Source organism: Arachis ipaensis, chromosome B08 (assembly GCF_000816755.2).
Source record: "Arachis ipaensis cultivar K30076 chromosome B08, Araip1.1, whole genome shotgun sequence".
NCBI lineage: Eukaryota > Viridiplantae > Streptophyta > Magnoliopsida > Fabales > Fabaceae > Arachis > Arachis ipaensis.
Genome location: NC_029792.2, coordinates 44603216 through 44615290, shown reverse-complemented (window position 1 = coordinate 44615290; position 12075 = coordinate 44603216). Strand labels below are relative to the sequence as shown.

At 38.2% G+C, this 12075-nt stretch overlaps 1 protein-coding gene across 1 annotated transcript; it reads left to right on the top strand.

The window, feature by feature from the left end:
- LOC107611005 lies at positions 2242 to 3602 on the top strand. Its single transcript, XM_016312973.1, has 2 exons — positions 2242 to 2329; positions 2905 to 3602. Exons 1-2 carry the CDS (start codon positions 2242 to 2244, stop codon positions 3600 to 3602), a joined length of 786 nt encoding a protein of 261 aa, XP_016168459.1.

Sequence of the window (12075 nt, the reverse complement as noted above, 5' to 3'; positions counted from 1 at the left end):
TCTAACGTAATATATTAAAATCATTAATGGAATATGCTTTGTTAAAATTTTAGCTGCAATTTCACCCAATGAGTCTTTTTTTCATCGTGTAGAATTAAGATTGAGGGTCTAATTTAACCTCAAAGGCAAGTTCAATGAGGTAAAGGGTATTACTATTTTTGAGATATGAAAATTTTTTTTCAAAGCGAGAGATTAACACAATACGTGGAGTGTGTTGCAAGAAACAATCACAAACAAAACACAACAAAAAACAGAATAAAAGTTGAAACATGAATTCACGGTGTATCACACAATACATGTTCATTGTGTGTCCTATCCAGCACACAAACTTGAGCTAACCAATCAATAATCCAAGTGCTGATCCTACAAAAAGCCCAACCAACACTACCATTTTCCTATAACCTCACCACATCAAACTTCGTGATCGTTTCCTTCTACGCCCAATATTTCAACTTTATTATTAACTTTAAGCTCTTTATCATGCTTTTCTTCCCACTCCCCTCAACCTCCTTACATTCCATGTCAAGAATCATTACCCCACCTTATTGTATCTCTGTCATGTTCCTTTCGATCTGTTCCTAGCGCCTTCTTCTTTTGTTTCGCTTGTCTTCTTCTCAATGCTTGAGCCTCATTCTGCTCTTGTAAAATTGACATAATATCTTCCTCATCATCATAAGCCGCGGCCCCACACTCAACAGCAAGATCCCAAAGTACTCTATTTTCAGCTGTCTCCTTTTCCTTATATCATAAAAACTCAATGGTATCATTCCCTTCCTCCACAAGCTCCCTGACCTGATCCCTGTCATTTGCAGCGTCATTACCTAACCCCTCAACGTCCCCAGTTCCGTCTCCCTGCACTCGTGACTCCCACTCCCTGCCACCAGCCTTCCAGTCACCGGATCTACATAATCGCAATTCTCGGCAGTCTCCGAAACTATCTCCGCGTCTAAATCCGCCTTTCCGACGACCCTGGCAACAAAAGATGCGTCAAACTTCTCCGCTTCTGCACTCGCAGGATCAGTGTACGCTGCTACTCCACAACCAAATGTCATCCACTCAACCTCTGTTGTTGTGTATTCAAAAGACTCTCACTTTCTACGTGTTATCAGTTTCATATTCTTCAATCCTTGCTTTCTTATTTTTCTCATCTCCCAAGTTGTGTACATGATTTTATCATGTACATGGCCCAAACCTAAGTGGATAGGAGCAAGAATTAGTCGACCCACTTGACAACTAACAAACAAAAGCATCTTTCCTCAAGCCCATTCTATCCGTAAACTTCCTCCTTCCCCCCATAAATTCTTGTTCGGCCAAATGAATCCCAGACCCAATGTCTCTAATCATTATCCACTCCAAGTTCAAATCTTTCCCATGATTAACGTCCTCCACGCTATAAGTTCTATTAAATAATATTTTCACTCGATCATTCTCGGAAAAATTAAGTGTATTCGCCCCATGCACTATAGTCAAAATCATACTTCACTCCTCCCCATTCTTTTGACATTAATTCATCTGCCACGGGATCCCATACAAGCGGCTCTTTCACCTCGTTATCAATCTGAACTTGCTTCTGAATTTCCTTTTGCCTCCACTCCCTCTGATTCCTATTATGATCGTCTTGAATATGGGAAATGTCTCTCCTGAACTTCGCTACTGTGACCATCACCCTCCTACCATTCATCACTGTTCCATTCATATCTCTGATTGCTCTCTTCGCGCCTCCTTGTTGTTGTCGAAATTGACAAAGGCAAAAGGTCTATTTGCTATTATTTCGTTTCTTTCTTGAGACATATACATCAACCACGTCCCCTGCCCACCAAATAGCTAAATAAAGTTTTCCTGTTGATGTTTCCTGGAAGACTAACTACGAACAGAGTGTGTTCGTTGTTCTATGTCCTTCCATCTTCTCCCTGCAAGTGTAAAATTCATCATTTTGCGTGCTCAATTCATGTCTTCTGCGTTGATAAATACTCCCTCTTTGAACCTATCAATAAGCTTTGTCACCTCCATCTTCCATTTAGGACTGATATGCCTAGTACACGTCGGTTACCAGCTATAACTCGCATAAAGACCATAAAGATCGGCCAATCGTAACCGACATCCGATCATAACTAATATTCGACCAAAATATCATAACGCCAGATATACAATTCCTCCTCAGTCGGAGCATCACTGCTCGAAGAAACAACCGTTAACTTCATCAATCGAGTATAAAAGAACGACAAGGAAAACATTGAAGGTATGACATTCTCTTCAGTAATCCCTTACATATTCACTTACTTTTTACTATTCACTTACTTTTTACTTGAGCGTCGGAGTGCCTTTGCAGGTACCTACTCCTGTTTCTTTTACTACCGATGTATACCTCATCCAGAGTTCGCGAGTGTACATCATCGGACGAGCTATACTTCAGTAAAATTCCGCAAGAACAATTGGCACCCACCGTGAAATCCCGAAGATAAAACCCTTCTTTTTGTAGGCCCCGATATTATTCTTCTAAGATCATGGCAAACCAAATAGCCATGCTAACCAACGCTCGGATCGAAAATAACCACAGTAACAGCAGACAACAAAGAGAATAGGAGATGAGGAGGGCAATTCTAACCCAACTCATTTTTTCTGAGACTAAAAGGCTGGAAGAGGACCAACAAAATAATGACGAAGATAAATTGGACAACATTGTGAGACCTTTTACGTCTGATGTTATGAACTTCAAGTTACCCAAAAATTTTACTCTACCACTCACACTGACCCCCGATGATGGCATGGGAGATTCGAAAAAACACATCAAGAAATTTTGATATATGATGATCGTTAACGGTGCTTCTGATTCTATTTTATGCCGATGTTTTTTTGCTTTTTTAGATGGTCCAGCACTTGACTGATTTTCTTCTTTGTCTGCAGATTCCATCTCTCGCTTTCAAGAACTCGCCAAGCAGTTTGAAGATCAGTTTGCTACTTTCTTAATCTACCTCCACGATTCCGAATATCTAAACACTATAAAGCAAGGACAACACGAAAGCTTGAAAGATTACATCACTCGTTTCAACAAGGTCGTGATGAGCATTCCAGATCTCCACCCAGAAGTACACCTACACGCCATAAAAAGCAGCCTCCGTCCTAAAAAGTTTCAGAAAACCATCACAATAGCGAAGCCGAAAACCCTAGATGAATTTTGCGAGAAGGCCAAGGGCCAAATGGAAATTGAGGAATTAAGGCAAGCACAGAAATTGGAGAGAACATCGTACGGTAAAGAGGAGGACAAAGGCCGGGATAGCAAGAAGACTTCCCGATTAGTATCACGTTATAAATCCTATACACAATTCAATGCCAAACGAGAAGACATCATCAAGGAAATACTGAACTCAAAGTTAATTAAACCTCCTTGGAAAGCGGGCTCTTATCAGGATATAAAGAATGTTGATAAATTAAAATACTGTGCCTTCCACCAGAAATACGGGCAAACCACCGATAAATGTGTCATCGCCAAAGACCTACTTGAGCGATTAGCTTGGCATGGCCATTTAGACAAATACATCGGTGGTCATATTGATGAGTCCATATTTTTCGATGTATTTTGGCTTGATTGGGATGGATTGTAGCATATGAACTCACACTTAAGCACCAAAATAGCATACTTTTGTGTTTGATCCCTAATTTGATTCTAAATGTAAAAACATGCATTTTAATGCTTAGATTAGTGATTTTTAATCCCACTTTTATGTCATTCGATTCCGTGATATGGTTTGTGAGTGATTTCAGGCCTTAGAGGCAAGAATGGATGGCTAAAAGTAGAAGAAAGCACGTACAAGGGAGAAAACATGAAGAAAACAAGAAAAAGCACACACAGCGAAGTGTGCGTGCGCACGAGCACCTGTGCGTACGCACGGGTCAACTTTCAGTCGAATGTGCGGACGCACACGTCTGTGCGTCTGCACAGGTCCCTGCACGTGATTGCATTAATGAAATATGTGCTGCGCGAATTTGGAGGCCTCTTGGCCCATTTTGAAAGGTTGGAATGCTGTTTTGGAGTGCTATATGAAGTATAATTCAACACTTATGAAGGGGAGAGATTGGAGAGCTCACTTAGAGAATTTTAGAGAGTAATTAGGAGTAGAAGTAGGAGTAGTGTAGCTTTGCTCTCTTAGGGTTTCATTTTTATTTCCATTTCCATTTCCATTGTAGCGTTGAAGAATTGAAGATTGATGGTTTAGAGGTTATTGAAACTCTCGTTGTAAGTATAGTTACTAAACCAAGCAATCAACCTTTCTTACAAAAGTTGTGGTTGTCACAAGTAACAAACCCCTTTTTAAATTGATAACCGAGTATTAAACCTCGGGTCGTCTTCTCAAGGAATTGCAGGGAAGTATGTTCTTATTATTGGTTATGAGTTTGTAAATTGGGGTTTAGGAAGTAAGGTGGGAATATGTTATATGACAAGTAAAATAAAATAATAATAATAAAAATAAAATCTCTTGGCAATGTATGAGAACCGGAAGTCCAATCCTTATCAATTGCGATGAGAATTAGGTTTTAATCCCACTTTGTTAACCTCTAACTATGAAGGTAAATCAAGTGGATTAATTAGCTTAATCCTCAGGTCCTAGTCAATTCCTATGGAAAGACTAGAGTTATTGGAGCAACTCCCAATTTCAACCACTGCTTTATTTGACAGCTCAAGCGCTCAAGCGTTACTAATAAATCAACCAAAGCCAAAAGGGAAAAATCTAAATTATTTAAATAAAGGAAAGCAATCATAGATCTTAAAATACCTCAAATTAGCACTAATGAAGACATCAAATGTAACATGGAAGAGTTCATAAATTAAATTAGAAAAATAAATAAAAGGAACATTGAACCTGTGATCGCAAAAGATGAAATAATCATGAAGTGAAAAGAATCCTAATTCTAAATCCTAAGAGAGAGGAGAGAACCTCTCTCTCTAAAAACTACATCTACTCCTAAAATTGTGAATATGAAAGCTTTATTATGAATGGATGTATTCCCCCACTTTATAGCCTCTAATCTGTGTTTTCTGGGCCGCAAACTGGGTCAAAAACAGTCCAGAATTCGCTGGTTTCGAATTTTGCCACGCTGGATTTCCGTCACTGCGACGCGGCCGCATGGATCACGCGGTCGCGTAGCCTAGCGTCAGGGGAACCATAGCATATTATATATCAAATCGAAGCCCTGGACGTTAGCTTTTCAACGCAACTGAAACCGCGTCATTTGGACCTCTGTAGCTAAAGTTATAGCCGTTTGAGTGCGAAGAGGTCAGGTTGGACAACTTAGCCATTTCTCCAACTTCTTGTATTCCTTCCACTTTTGCATGCTTCCTTTCCATCCTATGAACCTTTCCTTCCCTATAATATCTGAAATCACTTAACACACATATCAAGGCATCTAATGGTAATAAGAGAGGATTAATAATTATCAATTTAAAGCTCAAAGAAGCATGTTTTCAATCAAAGCACATAATTAGGAAGGCAAATGTAAAACCATGCAAATAGTATGAATAAGTGGGTAAAGAGTTGATAAAAATCACTCAATTGAGCACAAGATAAACCATGAAATAGTGGTTTATCAACCTCCCCACACTTAAACATTAGCATGTCCTCATGCTAAGCTCAAGAGAAGCTATAAAGGTGAAGAGGAATGGTAGAAAGTATGAAATGCAATCCTATCTATATGAATGCAACTAAATGTGAAATGCTTCTACCTACTTAGTTTAAAAGTAAATAAATTCTCCAAGAATAAATATGAACTGGATTTCACTAATTCAAATCATAAAAATGAAGTACAAATAGACTTGCAAGAAGAAAATAGCTTATGAAAGCAGGGAACAAGGAATTGAGCATCGAACCCTCACTGGAAGTGTATACACTCTAATCACTCATGTGTTTATGGTTCGATTGTCTCAATTCTCTACTATCCTTGCTTTCTAAGGCTTGCTCTTCATCTAACAATCAACATAAATTTAATGCACAGATACACATATCAAGAGGTCTTTTAAGGGTTGTAATGGGGTTAGGGTCAAGGTAGGATTGTATTTGGCCAAGTGGACTAAAATCTGAATCCTTAATTAACTTAAACTTTCCACCTAACTTTAGACAATCCATGTAATCATAATACCACATCTAACTATCCATTAACCATGTTTTCCACATATTCATGCATTCTAATTTCAAGTACAACTCATATGCATTGCTTTCACCACTTACTTTGGGGCATTTTGTCCCCTTTTATTATTTGCTCTTTTTCTTTTCTTTTTCTCCTTTATTTTTCTCTTTTTTTTTTCTATATTATTATTTTTTTTTTCTTTTTTTTCTTTTATTTTTCTCAATGCATATGATTAAAGTATTGAATGCATGAACATATTCTCAAGATTCTTTCACATTTTCAGAAAATTCTAACATACTCAATTCTCAAACCAAATGTTTCCAAACCCACTTTTTCCCACACTTAATTCATGAGCACTCTCACTAGTCTAAGCTAACCAAGGATTCAAATTAAGGACATTATTGTTTTCCGCTTAGAGTTAATGATGTGCTAAAATAAAGAATAAAAGGGGTAAAATAGGCTCAAATTGGTTTGCAAAGGATAATGAAAGGTTAGGCCATATGGGTATGTAAGCTCAGTGAAACAAATGCCTTAATCATATAAGTGCATACATACATCAAACCATGGAAATATAGAACTAAGCAAGACAAAGATCACAATTTTAGAGAGAAAAACACACACCAAAAATAAAATATTGGTTGATAAAATGAAACCAATTCAAATAGGCTCAAAGATCTCACAGGTTTTGTGTGTTCGAGCTCTAAACCCATGTTCCAGTATAATATTTCTTCAAACAAGTGTAACAAAAAATTTTATTCAAATTAGTGAAATGATATAAAAAGCTTCTTGAAAAAGAAAATATTACTTTAACCAAGTGGTAAAATATGCAACAATCAAACAAATATGCAATCAATTATGCAAATGCAACAATGAACAAACAAAGAAAATAAAACAATGGTGTTGAGATAGGAAGGTACTAACCCACGGAGATCGGTATCGACCTCCCCACACTTAAAGATTGCACCGTCCTCGGTGCATGCTAAGATGTGCGAGTGGACGGGTTGTTCTTCCTCAGTTGGGGCTCTTTTTGTTCCTTTCCTTGCTGTTGATTTGGGAGTAGCTTTCTCCTTTCCCTTTTTTTTTTGGTGGCCATCCTGAAAAAGGAAAGAGAAAGTAAATTAAATTCAAAGAGATATATATAGCAAGGAAGAGAACGGAAAAGGTGGTGATGGATGCACATTAAGATATATCTGACAGTAACACATGCTCGCGAGTACATGTGAAAAGCCATCAATTGAAAATAGCTAGTGCATATAAGGACAAGTGAATGCAAGGTGTTTATTGGCATGCCGAAAAAGGGCATGAGTAGCATAGACCAAGCATTACTTTGTAACAAACCATCACGTTTGTATTGACAATTAAATCCAAATAATATAATAGTGAAGGGAATTTGTGAAAAGCAAGCATTGAATATTAGAATAACATAGAGAAGTGCATAATGCCGTATGGGCTTTTTCACAAACACATAGCATGCAAGGTAAATAAAGTATAGAAAGTATTAAAGTGAACATGCAAGAAACCCTTTAAAAAGTAGTATATAATTGTCAAACTATTTTAATAATCCACAAAAATATATATAAAAATAATGACCCAAATAGATTTCTAACACCAATGAAAATAATGCAATGAATGAAAGTATGCAAATAAATTAAATAAAATAGAATGAGAGTGAAAAAGGATGAGAAGAAGAAAAAGAAAGTGAGAAAGGAGAGAGAAGAAAAAAAATTAGGATTTGGAGGAGAGAAAGATAAGATATGTGGCAATTTTTGGTTGAGCTGTGCGGCGCATGCGACGCGGCCGCGTGGGACACGCGTTCGCGTGAATGCGCTTCAAGTAAGGTGACGCGGTCGCGTGACCCATGTTATGCTTCTGGCGCGAGTGAAGCCTCACGCCAGCACAACTCTCTGTTCAGAATAATTTAATTGCCAAAATTGGGGTGACGCGATCGCGTGGGTCACGCATCGCGTGAGTGGGCGTCAGAATATGGATGACGCGGCCGCGTGGGTGACGCGGTCGCGTGATGAGGATTGTGCTTCCAGCACCACTCTCGCACCACTCTCGCACAATATTTCATTGTGCACCCTTTTACGTCGAAAACTCAGGGCACGCGGCCGCGTGGGGCACGCGGTCGCGTGGGAGGCCATGATTCCCATGCGACGCGAACGCGTCGGCGACGCGGTCGCGTGGGTCGAATTGTGCCATTGGCACGCCTCCAGCCACGCTCCAGCGTGACTCTCTGTTCATTTATTTTTTTCTTCACTCCCCTTGCGACGTGGACGCGTCGCTGATGCAATTGCGTCGCGTAGCAAAATTTTTTTTTTAATCTGAAAAATACAGAATGCAATGTTAATATGAATGTGATGCAAAACTCCAGGTTCAATATAACAAAATAAAATAAAATTCAAAAACAAATAAAACTAAATAAAAATGAAAAAGGACGATCATAGCATGGTGGGTTGTCTCCCACCTAGCACTTTTAGTTAAAGTCCTTAAGTTGGACATTTGATGAGCTTCCTGTTATGGTGGCTTATGCTTGAACTCATCCAGGAATCTCCACCAGTGTTTGTGATTCCAGTAACCTCCGGGGTCCCAAACTAGGCATGTAAAACCCTTGAGCAGCTTCAAAAAGATTCTTAGGCTCCCGGGGTGTTGGATGTCAAAACAGATTCCAGGATCCCAAACTTTACTTTTACACCCGTTTTTGTCTCGATCTGCATTTTTCCAGCCGGGTGAAAGGTGATCTGTATTCTCACTGCAGCGACCAAACAACTTCCTAGACCTATTCAGTTGAGCTTTATACCAACCTTTGCATTTAAACTTAAAGCTTCCAACCATAATGAACCTTGCAGGACAATTCTTACCACTGGCCATCTTCCTCTTACTCTTAATGCCACAAAGAGCTCTAAGTTGACTGGTGCACGAATTGTGAATCACAACGCGTACCACTAACCAGCAAGTGCACTGGGTCGTCCAAGTAATACCTCACGTGAGTAAGGGTCGAATCCTACGGAGATTGTTGGTTTGAAGCAATCTATGGTTATCTTGTAAATCTTAGTCAGGAAGTCAATTATGGATCCTTTTCATTTACCCTTGCCTTTTGGTTTTAAGGGTCATTGGCTTTTTCTGCTTGCTTTTTCTCTCTTCTCTCTCTTTTTTTTTTTTTGCTGCTTTTTCTTGCTTCAAGAATCATTTTTATGATTTTTCAGATTGTCAATAACATGTCTCATGTTCATCATTCTTTCAAGAGCCAACATATTTAACAGTCTTAAACAACAAATTCAAAAGACATATGCACTGTTCAAGCATTCATTCAGAAGACAGAAAGCATTGCCACCACATTTAACCAATTAGAATTTCTTTTATTGAACTCAAAATTTTATTGCTTCTTATTCAAAAGATTTACTATTTTATTCATGTTTAATGATGATGAGAAAAATAAACTATAGCTTAATTGGAGATAAAATCAAATAGATACTAATTACTATTATATGACTTCTAAGGTAAACTTTTATAAGGACACTGTCACAGAGTTAAGGCAGAAATTAGAAATTAACAACCTTTATTCTGGGGGCACGGGGGTTCCTCTGATCCTTGGGATGCTTGGTACTACAAGAGAAGACTTTTGGCGCTTCAGTTCCCTTAAGTCACGCCCCTGCTCCTCTTGTTCTTTAAACATATAGGTCAACATTTGACTGTGTTCCTTCTGTTGTTTTATTATTTGCTCCATAGCTTCCTGTATCTTGGTGACAGACGTCTCAAGAGATAGAAGGAGATTGAGGTGCACTTGTTGATGGAGGAGGGGGGAGGCCGAACCCAATTTTAAAGGGGTGGGAGGGTGGATTTTCGAAAAATTGGAAGAGATAAGATAAAAAGATTGAGTTGAAAAAGATAAGATAGAAGATAGAGTTTAATTTTGAAAAGATATGATAGATTTTTGAAAAAGATAACTCTGAATTTTGAAAAAGATAATATGGATATTTGAAAAAGATATAGATTAGTTGAAAAGATTTTTGAGTAAAAAAAGATAGATTTGTTTTCAGAAAAGATTTTGAACAGGGTTGGATTGAATTTGGAAAGATGGATTTTTAGAAATTAAGGATTTTAGAAATCAGGGTTCTTGACATGTTCATGTAAAAATCATGCATTGAAGCATAAAAATTGAAATTAAAATGGAAATACGTGTGGGACAAATGGATTTGGCTCCTCCCTGTCTTCCTGGCGTTTGAACGCCCAAACACTGCTTGTTTTGGGCGTTCAGCGCCCAAATGCTGATCTCCTGGGCGTTCAGCGCCCAGTTGCTGCCATTACTGGCGTTCAACGCCCAGTGGGTGGCCATTTCTGGCGTTGAACGCCCAGATTGCTACCATTACTGGCGTTCAGCGCCCAGTGGATGCCCATTTTGGGCGCTAAACGCCCAAAATGTCCCTTTACTGGCGTTTTCTTGCCATTGAGCTCTTTTACTTTGTTTTGTGTGCCGAGGTCTTCTGTAAATGATTATTTACCTTGTTGTCAATGAACTCTATATAAACAAATAAAAATAAAAATAGAAATAGGGCAAAATGCTTAGAGGATTGTTGCCCCATGGCTGGGTTGCCTCCCAGCAAGCGCTTCTTTATTGTCTTTAGCTGGACCTTGCTGAGCTTTTAATCTAGCTTCAGCCTTGAGCATTCTTGCTCGATGTTGCCTTCAAGATAATGCTTGATTCTCTGTCCATTAACAATGAACTTCTTATCAGAATCAATATCTTGGAGCTCCACATAACCATATGGTGACACACTTGTAATCACGTATGGTCCCCTCCACCGGGATTTCAGTTTCCCAGGGAATAGCCTGAGTCTAGAGTTAAACAACAGGACCTCCCATATGAAGCAGTAGAGGGGTTAGAATATGACCCCAAAGTCCTCCTGGACTGTTCATTTCCACTTATGTCCATGATGGACAAAGGGATATAACTTGGATTGATTTACCTTTTTTAATTATTTTATTTTATGGAAAGAGGACAACTCAACCAAAAAATAAAAATAACAAAAATTATGATTTTCGAAAAAGTGAGGAGAGAAAAAGTGGTTAGAAGGTTTTGAAAAAGATATGATTTGGAAAAGATTTTAAAATTTTTTTTTATAATTTTCGAAAATTTGTTTTAAAAATGGAGAGAAAAGATAATTTTGAATTTAGTGAGGATAGAGAAAAACAATAAGATAGCACAAGATTTAAAATTTTTTAGATCTAATGCTCCTTGTTTTTGAAAGTTTTGGAGGGAAAACACCAAGGAACACCAAACTTAAAATTTTTAGAAAACCACCAAAATTTTCGAAAACCAAAGGGAAATCAACAAGAAAACACCAAACTTAAAGTTTGGCACAGGATTTAATAGAAAAATTATTTTTGAAAAAGGTTTTAAAAAATATGATAGCCAATTACCATGAACATGAGCACCACGTTCTAACTAACTGAGCTATAAATTTAAAGTGTTTTAACAATGGATAAATAATAAAAGACTCTAAACCAAAAAAGAAAGATTTTTCCTAATCTAAGCAACAAAATAAACCGTTAGTTGTCCAAACACGAACAATCCCCGGCAACAGCGCCAAAAACTTGGTGCACGAATTGTGAATCACAACGCGTACCACTAACCAGCAAGTGCACTGGGTCGTCCAAGTAATACCTCACGTGAGTAAGGGTCGAATCCCACGGAGATTGTTGGTTTGAATGAATGGAAAACAGAAATACTTGCATTAATTCATCGAGACACAGCAGAGCTCCTCACCCCCAACAATGGGGTTTAGAGACTCATGCCGTCAGAGAATACAAAGTTTAGATCTGAAATGTCATGTCCTACAAAATAAGTCTCTAAAAGTTGTTTAAATACTAAATTAGTAGCCTAGGGTTACAAAATATGAGTAAACTATGATGGATGATGCAGAGATCCACTTCTGGGGCCCACTTGGTGTGTGC

Excerpts from the sequence above, each read along its gene's own strand:
- LOC107611005 (XM_016312973.1), top strand. The coding sequence starts at position 2,242 with ATGACATTCTCTTCAGTAATCCCTTACATATTCACTTACTTTTTACTA. Across the intron at positions 2,330-2,904 it reads GCGTCGGAGTGCCTTTGCAG|ATTCCATCTCTCGCTTTCAA; the intron begins GTACCTACTCCT and ends CTTTGTCTGCAG.